This window comes from Triticum urartu, chromosome 5A (genome assembly GCF_056163025.1).
Source record: "Triticum urartu cultivar PI428250 chromosome 5A, HENAU_Tu73, whole genome shotgun sequence".
Lineage (NCBI taxonomy): Eukaryota > Viridiplantae > Streptophyta > Magnoliopsida > Poales > Poaceae > Triticum > Triticum urartu.
Genome location: NC_141877.1, coordinates 573489383 through 573507302, shown reverse-complemented (window position 1 = coordinate 573507302; position 17920 = coordinate 573489383). Strand labels below are relative to the sequence as shown.

At 45.9% G+C, this 17920-nt stretch overlaps 3 protein-coding genes across 4 annotated transcripts; 1 reads left to right on the top strand and 2 right to left on the bottom strand.

The window, feature by feature from the left end:
* Positions 1 to 1055: 1055 nt before the first annotated feature.
* Positions 1056 to 4302, bottom strand: LOC125510667 (semialdehyde dehydrogenase family protein). The gene is made up of 8 exons (XM_048675914.2): positions 3639 to 4302; positions 3045 to 3131; positions 2925 to 2969; positions 2746 to 2841; positions 2526 to 2627; positions 2103 to 2189; positions 1698 to 1765; positions 1056 to 1591 (listed from the first exon to the last, which is right to left on the bottom strand). Exons 1-8 carry the CDS (start codon positions 4191 to 4193, stop codon positions 1507 to 1509), a joined length of 1125 nt encoding a protein of 374 aa, XP_048531871.2. The 5' UTR covers positions 4194 to 4302; the 3' UTR covers positions 1056 to 1506.
* Positions 4303 to 5077: 775 nt separating this feature from the next.
* LOC147972988 (uncharacterized) lies at positions 5078 to 5794 on the bottom strand. Its single transcript, XM_087524526.1, has one exon. The coding sequence runs from the start codon at positions 5792 to 5794 to the stop codon at positions 5078 to 5080; it is 717 nt and encodes a 238-aa protein (XP_087380652.1).
* A 6286-nt stretch (positions 5795 to 12080) lies between these two features.
* Positions 12081 to 16939, top strand: LOC125510666 (uncharacterized). 2 transcript variants are annotated; one of them, XM_048675912.2, is made up of 9 exons: positions 12081 to 12203; positions 12292 to 12383; positions 12534 to 14067; positions 14160 to 14237; positions 14396 to 14548; positions 14692 to 15003; positions 15188 to 15310; positions 15957 to 16044; positions 16577 to 16939. In XM_048675912.2, exons 3-9 carry the CDS (start codon positions 12691 to 12693, stop codon positions 16735 to 16737), a joined length of 2292 nt encoding a protein of 763 aa, XP_048531869.1. In that variant the 5' UTR covers positions 12081 to 12203; positions 12292 to 12383; positions 12534 to 12690; the 3' UTR covers positions 16738 to 16939. The 2 variants fall into 2 exon arrangements, with proteins under 2 accessions (XP_048531869.1, XP_048531870.1); XM_048675913.2 differs by having other exon boundaries at positions 12520 to 14067.
* Positions 16940 to 17920: the final 981 nt, after the last annotated feature.

Genomic DNA, 17920 nt, shown 5'->3' with positions numbered 1-17920 from the left:
AAGGTTACACCAGGCAATGGTTTTGCAACAGAGTGTATATCTGGTAGAGTGACAGGCCACCCTGGGCCCATTCCAGGCCAGCAGCAAACTGCGCTGCAATTGATTCTCGAATTGATGCGTTTGTTTTCACACACAAAAAAGAAAAGAATTGATGTGTGTTCTGAGTTTGATGCAGTGAAAGTTTCCATGGTCAGCACTGGGAAAGATGTGGGATCCAGCTTTTGATTGCTCCCGATTCTCCTCCTGCCGGTACAAAAGCCAACCCCTGGAAATTTTACTGTCAAGTGGTGATAATATATCCTTTGTAGGTTTGGTATAATGTTAAATGGCTGCCGTTCACTGGGAGTAAAGTCCCAGCGAACCCCAGCCATTTGATCGGGATCAAACAGTGTCGGTTTTCACAAAAAGAATACCTTCACAAAATAAAAACTGTCAACCCCTACAACTAAAGTTGCCACACCTCTACAACTAAAACTGCCACCCAAATCGTTCGCAAATGCCGTCCCCTCCTCTACAACTAAAACAATAATACTAAACATACAAAGAGTTATACGCAATTATACGCTAACTAGAATTTTTTCCATCTACTAACCAATCACAAACTTGCCTCCCCCCCCCCCCCCCCCCCCCCCGATTTTCAGGGGGATGGGCCGCCTCCCCACCTATTGACCAATCAAATTAACCCTCTTTGTAAAATCTTGTAACTCGTTTATACGTGTAGCATTACTCCAACTAAAACTGCCACCCAAATCGTTCGCAAATGTCATCCCCTGCTGGCGAGCGTTCGCCAGCTATTGGGGTCCTTGTACGTTTTAGTTGATGTAACATGGCGCTCCTGGTGAGAACTTCTGATCTGGCCAGGCTTCTGTTCATGAATCAAACAAGGTACATGCAAGCACATGCATCGAACCACATGTGAGAGCTATTTTAGCACCTTCATCATCTAAACCGCTTCAAAATCACTGAAATCATAGCCCCCAGTTTGCATCCAATAGGTTCGGTGCAAGCTTTTGGCTCCGACACTTAGTCGTACATGGCACACAAAGCAATTCATATAGATTTCACAAGGCGCCTCTTTATTTCGGGGCTTTCAGGGCAAAGGTTACAGCGGACCTTGGTTTTGCACCTCAAAAGTTACAGCATTTAGCCCAACGATTTGTTGCATGGTACACACGTTGCCCTTCATATAGGTCCCCACAGGACGCCTCGTTATCTCGAGGGCTTTGGGGGTAAAGTTACAGCAGACCAGCTTTCAAGAAACAAACGACAAACTTGCAACAAAGACCAACCTAAGGCAAAATCCGAACAAGTGAAAACCCTCCTTTTCTAAACTTGTGGCTGCACTTTTGTGTGCAACAGATGACTAAAGCCCGTCTTACACTTCTTCTGCTAGGTTGACAGATTACAAAAAAGACGACGACCAAAACTGGGTTGAAAGTGACTAGAGTACATCAATCCATCAATGGATAGAGCAACGTGGCACATGAGACAATGGTAAAAAGGCGGTCACTTCAGTAGCATTTCAGCAATCTGCACAGCGTTCAGCGCGGCGCCTTTACGTATCTGGTCTCCACAGACAAATAACTCCAACCTGCCATTGAGGAGCTGATTAGGTTCCGGTATACAGGAACATTTTAAGTGCAAGCGATGCATAACAAACAGATGATTACAACAGTAAGTGTAAAACGTGAGTGTACCCTCTGTTATCATCTTGTGACAAGTCCTGGCGAATCCTACCAACTGATACGTCATCTTTATCCGATACCTGAAAATTAGAGTTCTATCAGAATTAAAGAAAATCTGCTCTACTTTTCTAACAAGTAACAGGCTAGTGTAGCTTCGTGAAAGGGTGGAGTGTGCAGCATATAGTTAGTAAATAACAAATCTCCTGTCTTCTACTCCCTCCGTTTGGAATTACTTGTCTCGGAAATGGATGTATCTAGAACTAAAATACGTCTAGATACATCCATACCTACGACAAGTAATTCGGAACGGAGGGAGTAGATCACAAGGAATCTCATGAGTGGAATGTACGTGAATAAAAACAAACAAATCGCCGCTCCAAATATGTTCATCTTCAGAAAATTAAACTGCCCAATTACCTCCAGTGGTGTAGGGAAGCGGTTGGCAGCACGGTCGTCACTAATGGTAACACCAGGAGCTGCCCTCAAGATTTCTCTGGCAGTGTCCTTCAAGAACATATGCAAACAATTTCAGAATTTGAACAGCTAATACATCCTGAAGAACAGAGGATCATCTAATAAGGTGTGTTCTTTATTTACATGGGACAAGAAATGGAAATTGTATTAAGTGTCAAAAGTTAATTAAATGACCTACCCAACAATGACAACAGACAAGTTCCACAAGAAACCGTTTACAATTCTACTTGCCGAAAACAAGGAAAACAAAGCCATGCTAGGCCAATAAGCATATTTTTACCCAGTGACTCAGGACCTGAGATTGTAACAATTCAGGAAAGAAGTCTATGTACTAACTGATACGTAACACAATTACAGTATGCTAACCTCATCAAGTGGCTTTTCAAACTGTAGATTCACGCTTTCGGCATGCGCGCGCATCGTAGGAACCCGTATACAAGTTGCAGTTACTCTTACATCCTTGTCATTCTAGAAACAGAGCAGAGAGTTAGTATGGCATTTCTGTTTGCTCAACAGCCAACTTAAGAGAAAAGTTTGATGGAGTAATGCAAAGAACCTATGGGGCATTGATCAAGCTTCCACTTACCCAGATTTTTCTGGTCTCCTTCACCATTTTCATCTCTTCCTCATTATAGCCATTTTCAACAATAGGTGCATTATGCGAAAATATATTAAAAGCATACTGCAGAAGGAAAAATAAATTAAGCATGTCTTATGACAGTAAGAAATCAACTCAACATGCGCACAAGGTATTGAAGTTATAACCTGTTGACTGAAAATGTTACAGGTTGGTGGCTTTCCTTCCAAGACCTAAATAAAGTATACAGTGTCAGTAGCTATACTGATTTAGCACCACGAGCAAAATAGTAAGGGAGAAATGCCCACCTCTCGAGTCTGAAGTTTGAGTTCTTCCATGGCTGCAGCACCAGCACCACTTGCTGCTTGGTATGTGCTGACAACCATCCTTTTCACCTGCCACATTGACGATGAAAAGATTGCCATCAATTTATTTGGTCAGTCCAGAAATGCAACCAACAAGCATACATTTACATGACACATATCGGTACTTATACATTACAAAATACTCGACTCACAATAAAAATGATGTTAATATATGAAGCGGATCGGCACACATAAATAAGAATAACTAATCATGAAAGTCCCTATTGACAGGCTTAACATAAATCACAAAAAACTACTGTATTAAGTACTCGTATCTATCAAATTGCAATGTTCATAGCTTAAAAGGCATCACAATTAGGAGAAATGCAATGAAATATATGGAATTAAATATTCCTATGAACTATGAAGAAGCATCTCTAATTCAAAGATGAGTCTAGTCATTTTTTCAGGATTCAAATTTAAAGACTTTGGTTTTCTTTGGTCTCGGCTATCCCATTTTCCAAATTAATTTAACATTACTTTCTAGTGTGACTGTTAGAAAGCAGGGAACGAAAGGCGACATATGTGCAATGGTACCTTGGCGTGGCGATGCAGCGGCGTGACAGCCATGAGGCAGATGATGGTGGAACAGTTGGGGTTGGCCACAATAGCCCCTTTCCCGAGCCGGACGTCGGCCATGGCCTCGGGGTTAACCTCCGGGATGACGAGCGGCACGTCGGGGTTCATCCGGTAGGCGGAGCTGTTATCCACGACGACGGCGCCGCTGGCGACGGCGGCGGGCGCGTGGGCGCGGCTGATGCTCCCGCCGGCGCTGAAGAGCGCGATGTCGACCCCGTCGAAGGCCCCCGGCGCCGCGAGGTCCTGGACGGTGTAGTCCCGGCCCTCGAAGTCGATGCGCTTGCCCGCGGAGCGCTCGCTGGCGAGGAGGCGCAGGCTGCGGTAGGGGAAGTCGCGGGCGGTGATGACGCGGAGGAACTCCTGCCCCACCGCGCCGGTGGCGCCCACGATGGCCACGGAGGGCCCGTCCTCGCGGAGCGCCATGCGGACCGTGGAGGGCCGGCGGCTGGCGCGGCCCCCGAGCGGGGACGCCGCGAGGAGGTGCGGCCGGTGGACGGCTGCGGCGGCCTGCATTGCGGCGGCGGCGGCGGCGGGTTTGGCGGCCTAGGGTTTTAGGGCGGCTGGGATTTGGGTAGGTGGGTGGTGGTGGGAGGGGGATTGGGTGGGGAGGGGAGGGGATCGTGCTGGCTGGCTGCCCGTTCTGGCGTTTCGTGCTCGGGGAATGGGAATGGCCCCGAGGCCAAATTGGTGTTTGCTGCTGCCAAACGCTGGAAACAGTGTGCCGTGCCCACGGGACAGCGGGCTGCTGCTTTTGAATTTTGATGATTCGTGTTCCAACTTGGTGTTTTTCTTTTTCTTTTCAAGCTTCCAACTTGGTGTTTTGGTAGAGAGAAAAGCAAGTGACGGAACAGTTGTTCTTTGGCCATGATGAAACGCTATATATGTAGAGCCATATGTGTATGTGGCTCAAGGGGTGTGCTGTATAGACGCGAATTAAAGACGACGGGAACCAATGACCGTCGCTAAACTTGAAGCGGTTAAGAGCAACTCCAACGGGCCGACCCAAACGAACGGCGATTCCGTCCGTTTTTTGTTCGTTTAGCTCGGCCGCCCGCCCTGTTTTTCATATGGGTCGGCAGCGCGCACCCCTATGTGCAGGCGTGGCTGGCTGGCCGCCCAATTTTGCATTGCATTCTCACATATGGTGAAATTCTAGCACTCTCTTGTTCTTGGGCAAATCTTTTCCTTTTCTCTCCGACAGGGTTGGGTATTGTCTTGACAATAGTGGTCCACTGAGGATAGATACCGTCACCCAGATAATACTCTTCGTCGTAGGTGTGGCCGTTGACAGTAAAGTTCACCGGTGGGCTGTTGCCTTCGCCAAGCCTAGCAAACACCGGCGAGCGCTGAAGCACATTGATATCATTGTGTGATCCAGCCATGCCAAAGAAAGAGTGTCATATCCAGAGATCTTGAGACGTCACGGCCTCTAGTATGACAATGCAAGCCCTGACATGTCCCTTATACTGCCCTTGCCAAGTAGAAGGGCGGTTCTTCCACTCCCAGTGCATGCAGTCTATGCTGCCAAGAATCCCCGGGAAGCCCCTGCTAGCATTCATCGCCAACAAACGGGCTGTATCTTCAGCTGTCGGCTCTCTCAAGTACTCAGGGCCAAACACAGCAATCGCAGCCTTGCAAAACTTATACAGGGACTCTAGGCATGTAGACTCGCTCATACGGACGTACTCGTCAATGAGATCACCGGGCACTCCGTATGCAAGCATTCGGATGACGGCAGTGCATTTTTGATAAGAGGAGAAACCAATCTTGCCGACGACATCCTCTTTGCACTCGAAGTAGTCATCATAGCCGACCACTCCCTCTCTAATACGGTTGAAAACATGCCTACTCATACGGAACCGGCGGCGGAATTTGTGATGTTTGAACAACGGGTTTGTTGTATCAAAGTAGTCCTTCCAGAGAAGGAAATGCCCGCTCTCCCGGTTACGATTCAACGCCGGAAGATGGCCCGGAATGGAGCCACGGAACAACGGCCACTGGTTGTTGAGGTGGTGATGGACCAACACAGCAGCCAATATCTCCTCCTCGTCGTCGGACGAATCATCGGAGTCGCAAAGGAAATTGTGGAAAAAGAACTCGTCGGCGGAATCCATTTTCGTACCTTGGCAAACTGTCGAACAGCTTGCGGGCGTCGAAGAAGGAGACGGCCGGCGAGGGGAGACGCGGCGCCCACAGACCAGCTAGCTGCCCGGCCGACGTCCGACGAGCGTGTCGGTCGTCTGTGGCTGGGGCGGCGAGGCGTCTTTTTGGTCGCGGGGCGGCTGGGCGTAGGGGAAACAGCGGCGGGGAACCAGCTTGCTCCCCAGCGGCAAAACGGCGGCGACGGGCGACTGAGGGCAGGGGCGGCGTTGCTGGGCGGATGTGGAGGCGGCGGCAGCTGGAAGAGTCGTCGGCAAAATGGGCGGCGGCGTCGGTGACGGAGGAGGCGGGGGCGAGGGTTGCTTGTTGGCGGGGGGGGGAGGCCAATGTGCCACAGACGAGCGGGCCCGAGAACAGAAGTAGGCGAGCAAGCACGCGTCCGTCGCGTGTCCGCGCCGATGCAAATCCGGCTCAAAAATGGGCCGGGAATGGGTCGCCCGCGGACGAAAAACGGACGCGCGTCCGTTTGGGTCGGCGCGTTGGGCCGCCTTTTCTGTCCGCGCCGACCCAAACGGACGGTCGCGAACGAAATGGGTCGCTCCATTGAAGTTGCTCTAAGCAAAGAATTATTTTACTTCCTCCATGAACTAGTAGTGTCAAAAACGCTCTCACATACTGTTGGAGGGACGGGGTATAAACAATCTTTTATTATTTATTAGTTTACAGAGAGATTAATTAATTAATTTCTAACGGGTTTGATATGTTTGGCTTTTACAATCAAATTGTTCAACCACTTGTTTACGGCGAGTTGTAAAATGCGTTTTTGTTGGGGTCACATTTTTCTAAAATCATAGGTGGAGAGGATAACCACCGAGCATTCCGGACTCATAACTTCATTTCAAAAAAGCACTAGCATTTATGGATCTTCTAAAGGATGGAGAGTAAGGGCATCTCCAACGCGGACCATGCTGACACATTTCAAATGCAATTTGAGCAAACTGAACGATTTTCATGCAAACCGGATGATTTAAACCGAAACACATTCATTCTATTTCTGACATATTTCATTAAACAAAAGCGGACATGGCAAATTTTTAACATAAACAAAAGTTAAACCTAGTATAAATCTTCGCGGACCGGGAAGTGAAGCTCTGGCCGTGAGCCCCGAGAAGTGAAGCTTCGACCATGAGCCACGGAAGTGAAGCCCCACGATGGCCATGGACGAGCCATCCTCGCGGAACGCCATGCGGACCGTGGAGGACCGCCAGCTGCCGCGGCCCCCGAGCGGGGACGCTGCAAGGAGGTGCGACCGATGGACGGCGGCGGCGGCCTAGGGTTTTAGGAAGGCTGGGATTTGGGTAGGTGGGTGGTGGGAGAGGGATTGGGGAACGTGCACAGCTGCCCGTTCTGGTTCTGGTGTTTGGTGCTGGGGGAGAGACTCTCCTGAGGCCAAATTGGTGTTTGCTGCTGCCAAACCAGAGATCGTAATGGAAAACACCGTGCCGTGCCCGCGGGGCAGCGGAATGCAATACTTTTGAATTCTGAGATCATGTTCCAACTCGGGGGTATAGTACCATTTCTTTTAGCACAATACACACGCTCATACATATGCACATACACTCACATTTTTGAACGCACGCACACACACCCCATCCCCTATGAGCATCTGCGAGAGACAGAGTCGACGCATCATCTTGAGTAAGATTTGATATGTGCCCACCCCATCCCCTATCTCTGGCTTTACAATCAAACTATTCAATCACTTTGCTTAGGGCGAGTTGTATTGGATGTGTTTAGTTGTCTGCACTTTTTTTGCCTCTTTGCGTGTGTGCCTCAGCTGGGCTTGGCTGAGATAAAGCGGTCAAAAACCAGCATCTACTTATAGTTTGGTTGTCCGCATATAGGCTGGTTGCACAAGGGAACAAATATTAACCTCCCGTTTGGTTTCTTGCGTTGCATTGGGTGCACAAACTACACGGTGTTTGGTTGCAAACTGCATAAGGTACTATCACAATTTCTCACTAGTGGTGTGGATATAATTTCGGTCCTAGCTAGGAAACAAATCGCAGTTCTTCTTCTACTACTACTGTTGCTCGTCTTCTTCTTCTTCAGATCCTTGTCTGGCCTCTTTTATCCCACATTGACTGTGCCCACTTCATCCTTTTGCTCTTTCAAGCTTCGTTGTCAAATGCCTCCACGCCATGGCCGGAGCTGACAACATCGTCAGGCATCACCTCTTCCTCCCCCGACACCAGTTCAGCACAACCCCATTATAGGGTCCAGTTATACAGAATGCAACAAGTAAGAACAAACTTAATCTGAATGGGGAAAGTGTGCGGTGGATTCTGATCCAGGATCTTAAACCTATTCTTCAGAGCTCCAAATGCACTCTCAACCGTAACTCGAAGGCTAGAGTTGATGGAAATATGCCCTAGAGGCAATAATAAAATGGTTATTATTACTTTCCTAAATCATGATAAAGGTTTATTATTCATGCTATAATTATATTGACCAAGAACTTAAATACATGTGTGGATACATAAACAAATCCCGTGTCCCTAGTGAGCCTCTACTAGACTAGCTCGTTGATCAAAGATGGTTAAGGTTTCCTAACCATAGACATGAGTTGTCATTTGATAATGGGATCACATCATTAGGAGAATGATGTGATGGACAAGACACATCTGTTAGCTTAGCATATGATCGTTCAGTTTATTGCTATTGCTTTCTTAATGTCAAATACATATTCCTTCGACTATGAGATTATGCAACTCCCGGATACCGGAGGAATACCATGTGTGCTATCAAACGTCACAACGTAACTGGGTGATCATAAAGATGCTCTACAGGTATCTCCGAAGGTGTTTGTTGAGTTGGCATTGATCGAGATTAGGATTTGTCACTCCGTGTATCAGAAAGGTATCTCTGGGCCCTCTCGGTAATACACATCATAAGAAGCCTTGCAAGCAAAGTGACTAAATAGTTAGTTGCAAGATGATGTATTACAAAACGAGTAAAGAGACTTGCCGGTAACGAGATTGAACTAGGTATGAAGATACTGACGATCGAACCTCGGGCAAGTAACATACAGATGGACAAAGGGAATTACGTATGTTGTCATAACGGTTCGACCGATAAAGATCTTCATAGAATATGTAGGAGCCAATATGGGCATCCAGGTTCCGCTATTGGTTATTGACCGGAGAGGTGTCTCGGTCATGTCTACATAATTCTCGAACTCGTAGGGTCCGCACACTTAACGTTCGTTGACGATATAGTGTTATATGAGTTATATGATTTGGTGACCGAATGTTGTTCAGAGTCGTGGATGAGATCATGGACATGACGAGGAGTCTCGAAATGGTCGAGAGGTAAAGATTGATATATAGGACGACAGTATTCGGACACCAGAATAGTTTTGGAGTGCACCGAGTAGTCATCGGATCACCGGAAGGGGTTCCGGGAGGTCTATGGGCCTAATGGGCCAAGGAGAGGCGCATACCAGCCCACAGAGGGGCTGGCGCGCCCTCTCCCTGGCCGCCGGCCCTAAAAGAAGGAAAGGGGGGCCACCTCCTCCTGCCTTCCCCCCTTGTGGGAGAAAGGAAGGGGGGCACCTCCTCCTTCCTTCCCCTTGACGCCAAAAGAAGGAAAGGGGGCGGCCTAGGGCAAGCCCAAGTAGGATTCGGGCTTACTTGGGGCGCCCCTTAGCCTCTCCCCTCTCCTTCCCACCTATATATATATATATATGTGGGAGGGGCGCCTAGCACACCCAGAACAATTGCTTAGCCGTGTGCAGCGTCTCCCTCCACCGTTTACATCCTCGATCATATTTTCGTAGTGCTTAGGCGAAGCCCTGCGAAGATCACTTCATCATCACCGTCACCACGCTGTCGTGCTGCCGGAACTCATCCTCTACCTCGCCGTCTTGCTGGATCAAGAAGGCGGAGGACGTCACCGAGCTGAACGTGTGCTGAACACGGAGGTGGCGTACGTTTGGTACTCGATCGGTTGGATCGCGAAGAAGTTCGATTACATCAACTGCATTACTAAACGCTTTCGGTTACGGTCTACGAGGGTACGTAGACACACTCTCCCCTCTCGTTGCTATGCATCTCCATGGATAGATCTTGCGTGTGCGTAGAATTTTTTTTTCCATGCAACGTTTCCCAACAGGAGTGTCTAGTATTAAACAATTCCTATGGAGTCCTAGGATAGTTCCTACCAGAGAACTCATTTAGATGGCACCTGGTTTTCCTCAAGGGTGGAAGAACACCTGGCCGACATGCATAGCCAGCATCTCCTAGGTAGAACTTGCCATCGGGGATATTGATGCCATCAGGTCTAGTCATGCTGTAACTTGGAATGTTAGCATCATGTGCTGGTCCTTCCCAGACAGCCAACACATATGTGAACTTCAGATCAAAGTCAACATCAGCAAGAATATTCCGACTTGTGTAGTGCTTTCTCCCCCTGTATGTTGCAGACTATGACCTGGGCACTCTAGCAGTGACTTGAGTACCATCTATTGCCCCAATGCAACCCTGAAATGGCATTACAAGATTGTGTTATGGCTATAGCATAATAATAGAAGCATGTCAAGGCATGAACTACATATTGTTAGTGCTCACCTCGAAATATGGATACCATCTTGGGCTAGTGTGAATCTTGCTAGGAGTCCGGACGGTTGGTGACCTGATCATCTTTCCTCCAAGTTACCCATGAGCATACAACACTTACCTGAAGTACCTGGAAATGGTCTCCATTGATCTCCTGAACGTGTTGTGGATAACCCTGAACCTCTGGTTACGACCGACAACATGAAGAAACATGGCAACTTCCTCTTCCACATAGGTGTGAATGCTATCTTGTAGCAGCCCCCTACTCCTGAAGGTTTGCACAAGCCTGGCTAAAGGTGCTCTTTTCATTCTTAGTATCCACAAAGCCTTTGTTTCACTTCAGTTATAGATGTAGTTCAGATTTGTTATCCTTTCTTGATCCCGGGTTAACATTGGAGCATAACAGATAACAGGCTTGTCACTGCGACAAACAACTCTCTTGTGGATCAACATAAGCCATGCATGAATCACAACTATCAGTGTTGCTGCCTCAATTACCAGCTTCGTCTGTTCGTCCATAACCTACTCGACATCAATGGTGCGGTGACCAATGGGGAAATCGATCCTACACCTTGCCGATGGGTCCAAATTATGTGATGATTTTGACAGTTATTTTGTGCCAACATGGTAGGCTTTGTGAGATTTTACCAAATACTCCCTCCGTTCCTAAATATAGGGTGTATAGTTTTTGGCACGAAAATTAAAGAACGCACGTGGAGTGAAAATTTTACAAGTTTTGGGCGAGATTACACCTGACTAATTGACATGAGAAAATAGAGGAGTTTGCCTAATATAAGTAAATGTAATCAAATCCCTAAAAAATTATTCAAACGAGTGGTGCAACGCAAGACACCTTATATTTCGAACTTTTTCTAAAAAATCTATACACCTTATATCAAGGAACGGAGGGAGTAACATAGTACGAAAGGAATCCCAAAAAATGGCAGTGGAATCACGTATTTAATATAATAATCATCTACCGTAAAAGAATGGAGCAAAGCAGCCAAAGGAGGAGTACCATTCTTCCATTCTTAGTTAGCTAACAAAGTAACAACAAAGAAAACTACGTCGAAGATAACACAAACGATACAAAAGTGGACCTAATGGGCCAAGAAGATTTTACCGCGCTCACGCACCTCTTTTTGTCGATATTCCTCAGGTAACGCCTTTTGGAGCAAATAACATAGTACGAAAGGAATCCCAAGAGATGGCAGTGGAATCGCGTATTTAATGTGATAATCATCTACCGTAAAAGAATGGAGCAAAGCAGCCAAAGGAGGAGTACCATTCTTCCATTCTTAGTTAGCTAACAAAGTAACAACGAAGAAAACTATGTCCAAGATAACACAATCGATACAAAAGTGAAAGGAGAACAAATGTTGAGACTGTTAGTAAAAAAGTCATAGGTCAACCAGAAACATTACTTTTACCTGGGAAAGAAACGTTCAAGCTTTCAACCTTAGAATACCAATGCATGACAGCCACTCCTCGCCTGCAGCTGCAACATGCGTATTTGATAATAAATATGTTATCAACAACCGGAAGCCAAGTTTCAGCAGGGACGGCCCCATTTTAAAGAAGAAGAAGAAACAAAATGACAAATGCAACTGGGCTATGGGCGGCCATATAGTGACGATGGTTCATATCCTGTTGCCATTTGACAACGACAACAAAGGTTTCAGGGGCCGCCCCTTGCCCCAGGTTAAGTGGCAGCTGATGATGGAATCTTGTTCAACAGTCCACATGACAAATATTGTTAGTAATAAAACGTAGGTGTTGCAGACACCATCCACTCATTGCTTCAAAGGTGAGTCAGCAACTCACCAACTCCAATCCAACTTCCCTCAGAAACAATCTTTCTATACCTGAATCCACTCACCTGTTCGTCATATTAGTATCTCAAACAACACTGGCACTGAGGCAAAAATATGAAGCTGTTGGCAACCATGAAGTTTTGAGTCCCAGTAGAAGCCTGAACTCTCTACAGGTTAGTTACCTTTCTTCTCGTTTAATTGTGGGTTCCTTTTCTCCTGAGCTTATGTAATCTTTGCATATCTTAGTTTTAACCGCCTCAGATTCTTATAAGTTATAACACAAATAAAAGGAGAAATTTATTCTGACAGACTGTATATCCTAGGTCTATAAAGTTCTTGGTAAAATAGGACCAACGCCATGTACTGAGCTAGTTCTGACAGATTGGTGAGAAATTTCTTCTGAATTTATGCAAGAGAGAGCAAACACAAGTAGTCCATCGTTCTGATTACCGTCAAGGAGAACAGCACCACACCAGCAACATGGACTGGGTGGAACAATTTAACATTTCTGACCTGAAAGGACCAAAGAATCCGCCAACATCTGGTCCACTGAGTTTCACCAGCAGACAGCTCCCTCGAGATTACTACGATGTTAAATCAATGAAGGTAAAGCTTATCTGCAACTTCGGTGGCACTTTCTTGCCAAGGCCAAGCGACGGCGAGCTCCGGTACATCGGTGGTGACAGGCATCTGATGAAAATTAGCCGGGACATTTCTTGGCAAGAGTTGGTCAGCAAGACAACAAGGCTAATAAGGAGAGCCCACACAATAAAGTACCACCTACCAGGGGAGCAACTGAGCATGCTCATCTCCATCACCTCCGATGATGACCTCCGGCATATGATTGATGAGTGCATTGTGCTAGAGGAAAACAGAGAAATGATCAACATGTACCTCTTCTCTCGCAAGGACGATGAGCGCCACATGCGTTTCGTGGTACAAGGCTCATCCGATGCCGAGAAAGAGGCGCAGTTCATCGCTCTTGTCAATGGGATCATCACCACACCAGGTTATGAGCCGAGAGCACACAGCATCGGTAGATCCTCGGCCAATGACCTGGACCAGCTGATGTTTGGCATCGGTGTGGAAGCAGGGCCGCCGGCAGGCAGAACAGAGGAAGCTTCAGTGCCCATCAAAAGCAAGCCCTTGCAGAGTATCGCGGTACCGCCAGTGATAGCAGGTGGTCAGCTGGAGAGGACTCCCCCAAGTACCCAGAGACGGATAATCAACCAGTATTATAAGGCACAAGGTAACGAAGATAGCATGATCTCTGCAGCCAGAAAGACTAGTAAAGCTTCCCCTGGTGCATCTGCGCCTTCTGAATCCACGGTGCAGCATCAACAGACTACCACAGACACTTACAGAACTACTGGGGCACAGGAAAAAATATCACCAAGGAAACAGCTTCAGATACCATTGGACAACAGTAGTGTGACGACGCAGCCATCAAATTCACTAAGGAAGAACACTAATTTCCAGCCGCACAACAGGATGGAGATATCTGAACCTAGTCATGAATCCACTAGTCCTGGCGGCAACGTCAGTGCAAACTTGCAGTATCCGGAGAGGTCAGTTCCAACCAACAGCATCCAGAAGAACCAACCTGCAGGTCCTGCAACATCGGTACTTCCTTTTGCTTCTACACCTTTAGACAAAAGGATAAATCTGCAACCAAATACTCTTGTACGTGCTTCGAGTGATACAATACAAGAACGACCCAGCAGTCCAACAACAGATGAGCATTCATCAGAAATCACTCGATTTCGCTCGGTTGGCACTGGCATCATTAATCCTCAAATCAGAGCTCCATTGCATGAAGCTGAAGAAAATGCTGCACCATCAATCCCAGAGGCTGAGGTATGTCATCATATCTGCACCCCATGTTTCAAATGGTACAATATGATGAAAACGATTCACCGTATAACTTCTGACTTGTCTTCTACTCTCAGCTACGTGAAACCAAGAGCAGTGAAAAATCTCTGCCTGCAAATGCAGTGTTGGGCAGAGATCTTATGAGTAATGTCCAGGTTTGTAATTAACTTCACATGCAGTAGTCTGTGACATAGGAAATTTTGTGTCAGAGCGATAAGCAAGGCATTTATCAGTGAATATCATTCGCACACATTTCCTACCTTTTTCATTATACAAGGACTTCTTCCTAAAGTTGATGTCATACAAATGGCAGATAATAAGCAACGATGACCTCGAAGATCTCCGTGAGATGGGTGCCGGAGCATTTGGAACTGTTTTTCATGGAAAATGGAGGGGAACAGATGTTGCCATTAAACGGATAAACAACAGCTGTTTTTCATACCAATCATCACAGGCAGATAAACTGGTAAGCCATACCAATTGCATCTGTTAAAAACTGGAGTAGTAGAGAGCAAACTGAACAAAACTTAATCCCTTTTAGAAAAATGCAAAGGGTTGAAAGCGAGAAATGCAGCATATATCCATCATTAAACATATAATATCATGCAGATAACAGAATTTTGGAGAGAGGCTGCTATCATCTCAAAACTTCACCATCCGAATATTCTGGCACTTTACGGGGTTGTGAATAATGGGCCAGGGGGGACATTAGCTACTGTAACAGAATTCATGGTCAATGGATCTCTGAAGAAAGTACTCAGTCGCAAGGACAAATATCTCGATTGGCGCAAGAGGGTACTTGTTGCAATGGATGCCGCCATTGGAATGGAATATTTGCACTCCAAGGACATTGTCCATTTCGATCTGAAATGCGATAACTTGCTAGTGAATGTTAAGGATCCCTCTCGTCCCATATGCAAGGTATGCCACAACACCAGTATTCAAATACCATACGTATTACCCCGCAAAAAAAATACCATATGTATTTTCTTAATTTTAAATATGAAATGCAAATGGGTGAAGCAAAATGATACACATTTATGAAATACATATGACGGACTTCTGCATATAAATGAAGGGCATAATAGAGAAATAATGACTGCAGGTTGCCGATTTTGGTTTATCAAAGATGAAACAAGCCACCATGGTTTCTGGTGGAATGAGAGGAACTCTTCCATGGATGGCCCCAGAATTGTTGACAATGAGTGGCACAAAAGTATCTGAAAAGGTATTATGATGAATCTTTTTAATGACTTGGAAGTGTGAAGGTGCTACAAATTACGAAGAACCCAAATTATAGCATTGTGTTTGTTTCACAATTTCACTTGACATTCATGCACAAAGGTTATACGACATACTTATCAGTTATATGAATGTATAACATTGTTCAAACTGTGGCATGATGCTGAAGATATTTGACCTGCTCACTGGGAGTGCTATATACTCTCTTCATATCACAAACAAGTGACTTTTTAGATACTGACACGGTCTTTGAGATATAACTTTGATCACTAATCTATAGTAGGAATATATGTACAAGACTGAAAAACATGATATTCTAGAAATGCTTTCTGAAAGATCTATACATATGATTTAAAAAAATTAAACATAGCAATTAAAATGATATTTGCAGCCAAAGTTTTAAAAGTTTGACTGAAAGCATGCCCAAAAAGTTACTTATTTGTGATATAGAGGGGATGAAAATTCACTTTAAACATGAACTAGAGCATTCCTCCTATTTGATTCATGAAAAAAAAAACTTGCAGAATTTAACACACACTGACAAAAAGATTGTAAAATTTCTAGAATATACTTAGGCCTGACATGTTCTTCTCTTTTGTATTCTCAAATATGCCAATTTTATGGTAACACAGGTCGATGTCTATTCTTTTGGCGTTGTGATGTGGGAAATTCTCACTGGTGAGGATCCATATGATGGCATGCACTATGGAGGAGTTATAGGTATGAAACAGTATGATCCTCCATCCGTAGGCTGTAGTGGTAATCTCATCTTCTGAATTCCATGGTTCTGCAATTATACCACTTGGGTCCTAAACTTGGGAACCGCACATTTAAGTCCTTAAACATGAGTATCATATACTTGTGAGTAGGGATAAGCTGAAACTACTTAAATAGCAGTTGTTGACAACTTATTTAAGCTAAATCTTGAGATCTTCTTGAAAAGAAAGGTCATGAAAGGCGAGAATGTTTGCAGGATCTATGTTAACTTCATTTAAACAAAAGAACATCATTATTCGTTAATTTCACATGATCTACACAAAGCCAAACAGTAAGTTATAGCAAAATCATATATAGTTGCTACTAGTCACCTAGGTAGTTGAATATATTCATTTATACAAGTTTAGGTGCCTGGGTGTGTAATTCTCAAGTTCAGGGAACCAGGTGGTAAATTTATATGCTAATTTAACCGAAAACATACCTTCGCTCTTCTTGAGTAAATTATTAAACATTAGTTTCCAATGGGAGTGTGCAGGGGGTATTTTGAGTGACACACTGAGGCCGCCAGTGCCCACTTCATGTAACCCGGAATGGAGGAAACTCATGGAGCAATGCTGGTCAACTGAGCCTGAGCGAAGACCTTCATTTACTGAAGTCGCAACTTGTCTTCGTTCTATGCTGCAAGCGCAAAAATGAATCTCAGTTAATATGCAAGAACTGAAGAACACCTCTCTATGCATGCTTGTGTGTGTGTCTATATATATCCTTCTTGCACATGATCTAGACAAACATGAATATTTGTTTGAGTTTCATATCTGTTTTGTTTTGAGAAAAGTGTATATTGTTGGTCCCTCAAGTTTACAAGTAGACATTGGATCCCTCATCTTTTTTCCGTCGACATTTGGTCCCTTGTGTTTCAAAATCAGACATGTTTCGTCCAGAACCAGAAAATGGAGCGGTATTGGGCTGGTATTGAAACTTTATTGTAGTCATTTTATCGAACAGCTGGCATGCATTTCCCGGGGGTAATCACACTTGCCTCATCGTCGGCGAGCTGGCCGTGGCCGCCAGCGATGTGCGCATCCTGGTGGCCCTCCTCGGCGGCGACATGACGTTGGTCGATCGGCACGCCGCCACACGCTTCGGGCCATTGCAGTAGCCGACGCGGGAGCATGCAGCACAGCGCGTACGTCATGCGCAGCAACGCCGGCCTGCTGCTCCCGACGGGCCTGGACGCGCGGGCGCCGCCACGACACGCGCCGCCTACGCGATGCCTCGCTCAGGAGCTGAACAATTCTCCTGCTCGTATGCGCCGTCTACCACCTCATTCGGCTCGCTCATTGATGCCCTGCCGCTTGTCGACGATGAGTGGCGGCGTGTGTGGTGCGAACTGGTGTAGTGCGCTTGGCCACCAGCGCAAGGTGACCGGACTTGAGCTCGGTGTTACGCCAGCGGCGTGGAGGCCGAACGCACACAAGATGTTCGACAAAATGCTGCTTATGCATCCAGAGAAATGAGATGAGTTGAGATGGGATGGCAGTAACTTGAGATGTTCTTAGGCCCAGTTCTTTTGACCTGATTATGAAGAATCAGGGTCTGGAAAATCAGAAGCTTAAAAGAACTTGATTTGATTATGTAGAATTATGAAAATCGAACCACAATCGACAGTGCAACTTAGAAGCATCGTTTTGGGTCGATTTTGGATCTCCCTCAAAAGAAAACGTTTTAATTTTTAGGGCACACCCTTTGTTTAAAGGCAAAATTACGGGCAAAATGCCCTTCCGCCCGAGAAAACGATTGGGTCGGCTCGATCGGTCTCCCCTCGCTCGATTTCCGAGAAATTAAATCTTTGGCCCCACTTTACTTCCCCATTTGATAA

Excerpts from the sequence above, each read along its gene's own strand:
- LOC125510667 (XM_048675914.2), bottom strand. The coding sequence starts at position 4,193 with ATGCAGGCCGCCGCAGCCGTCCACCGGCCGCACCTCCTCGCGGCGTCC. Across the intron at positions 2,970-3,044 it reads TCAAACTTCAGACTCGAGAG|GTCTTGGAAGGAAAGCCACC; the intron begins GTGGGCATTTCT and ends TACTTTATTTAG. Across the intron at positions 2,628-2,745 it reads AGGAGACCAGAAAAATCTGG|AATGACAAGGATGTAAGAGT; the intron begins GTAAGTGGAAGC and ends CTCTGTTTCTAG.
- LOC147972988 (XM_087524526.1), bottom strand. The coding sequence starts at position 5,794 with ATGGATTCCGCCGACGAGTTCTTTTTCCACAATTTCCTTTGCGACTCC.
- LOC125510666 (XM_048675912.2), top strand. The coding sequence starts at position 12,691 with ATGGACTGGGTGGAACAATTTAACATTTCTGACCTGAAAGGACCAAAG. Across the intron at positions 14,549-14,691 it reads CATCACAGGCAGATAAACTG|ATAACAGAATTTTGGAGAGA; the intron begins GTAAGCCATACC and ends AATATCATGCAG. Across the intron at positions 15,004-15,187 it reads CCTCTCGTCCCATATGCAAG|GTTGCCGATTTTGGTTTATC; the intron begins GTATGCCACAAC and ends TAATGACTGCAG.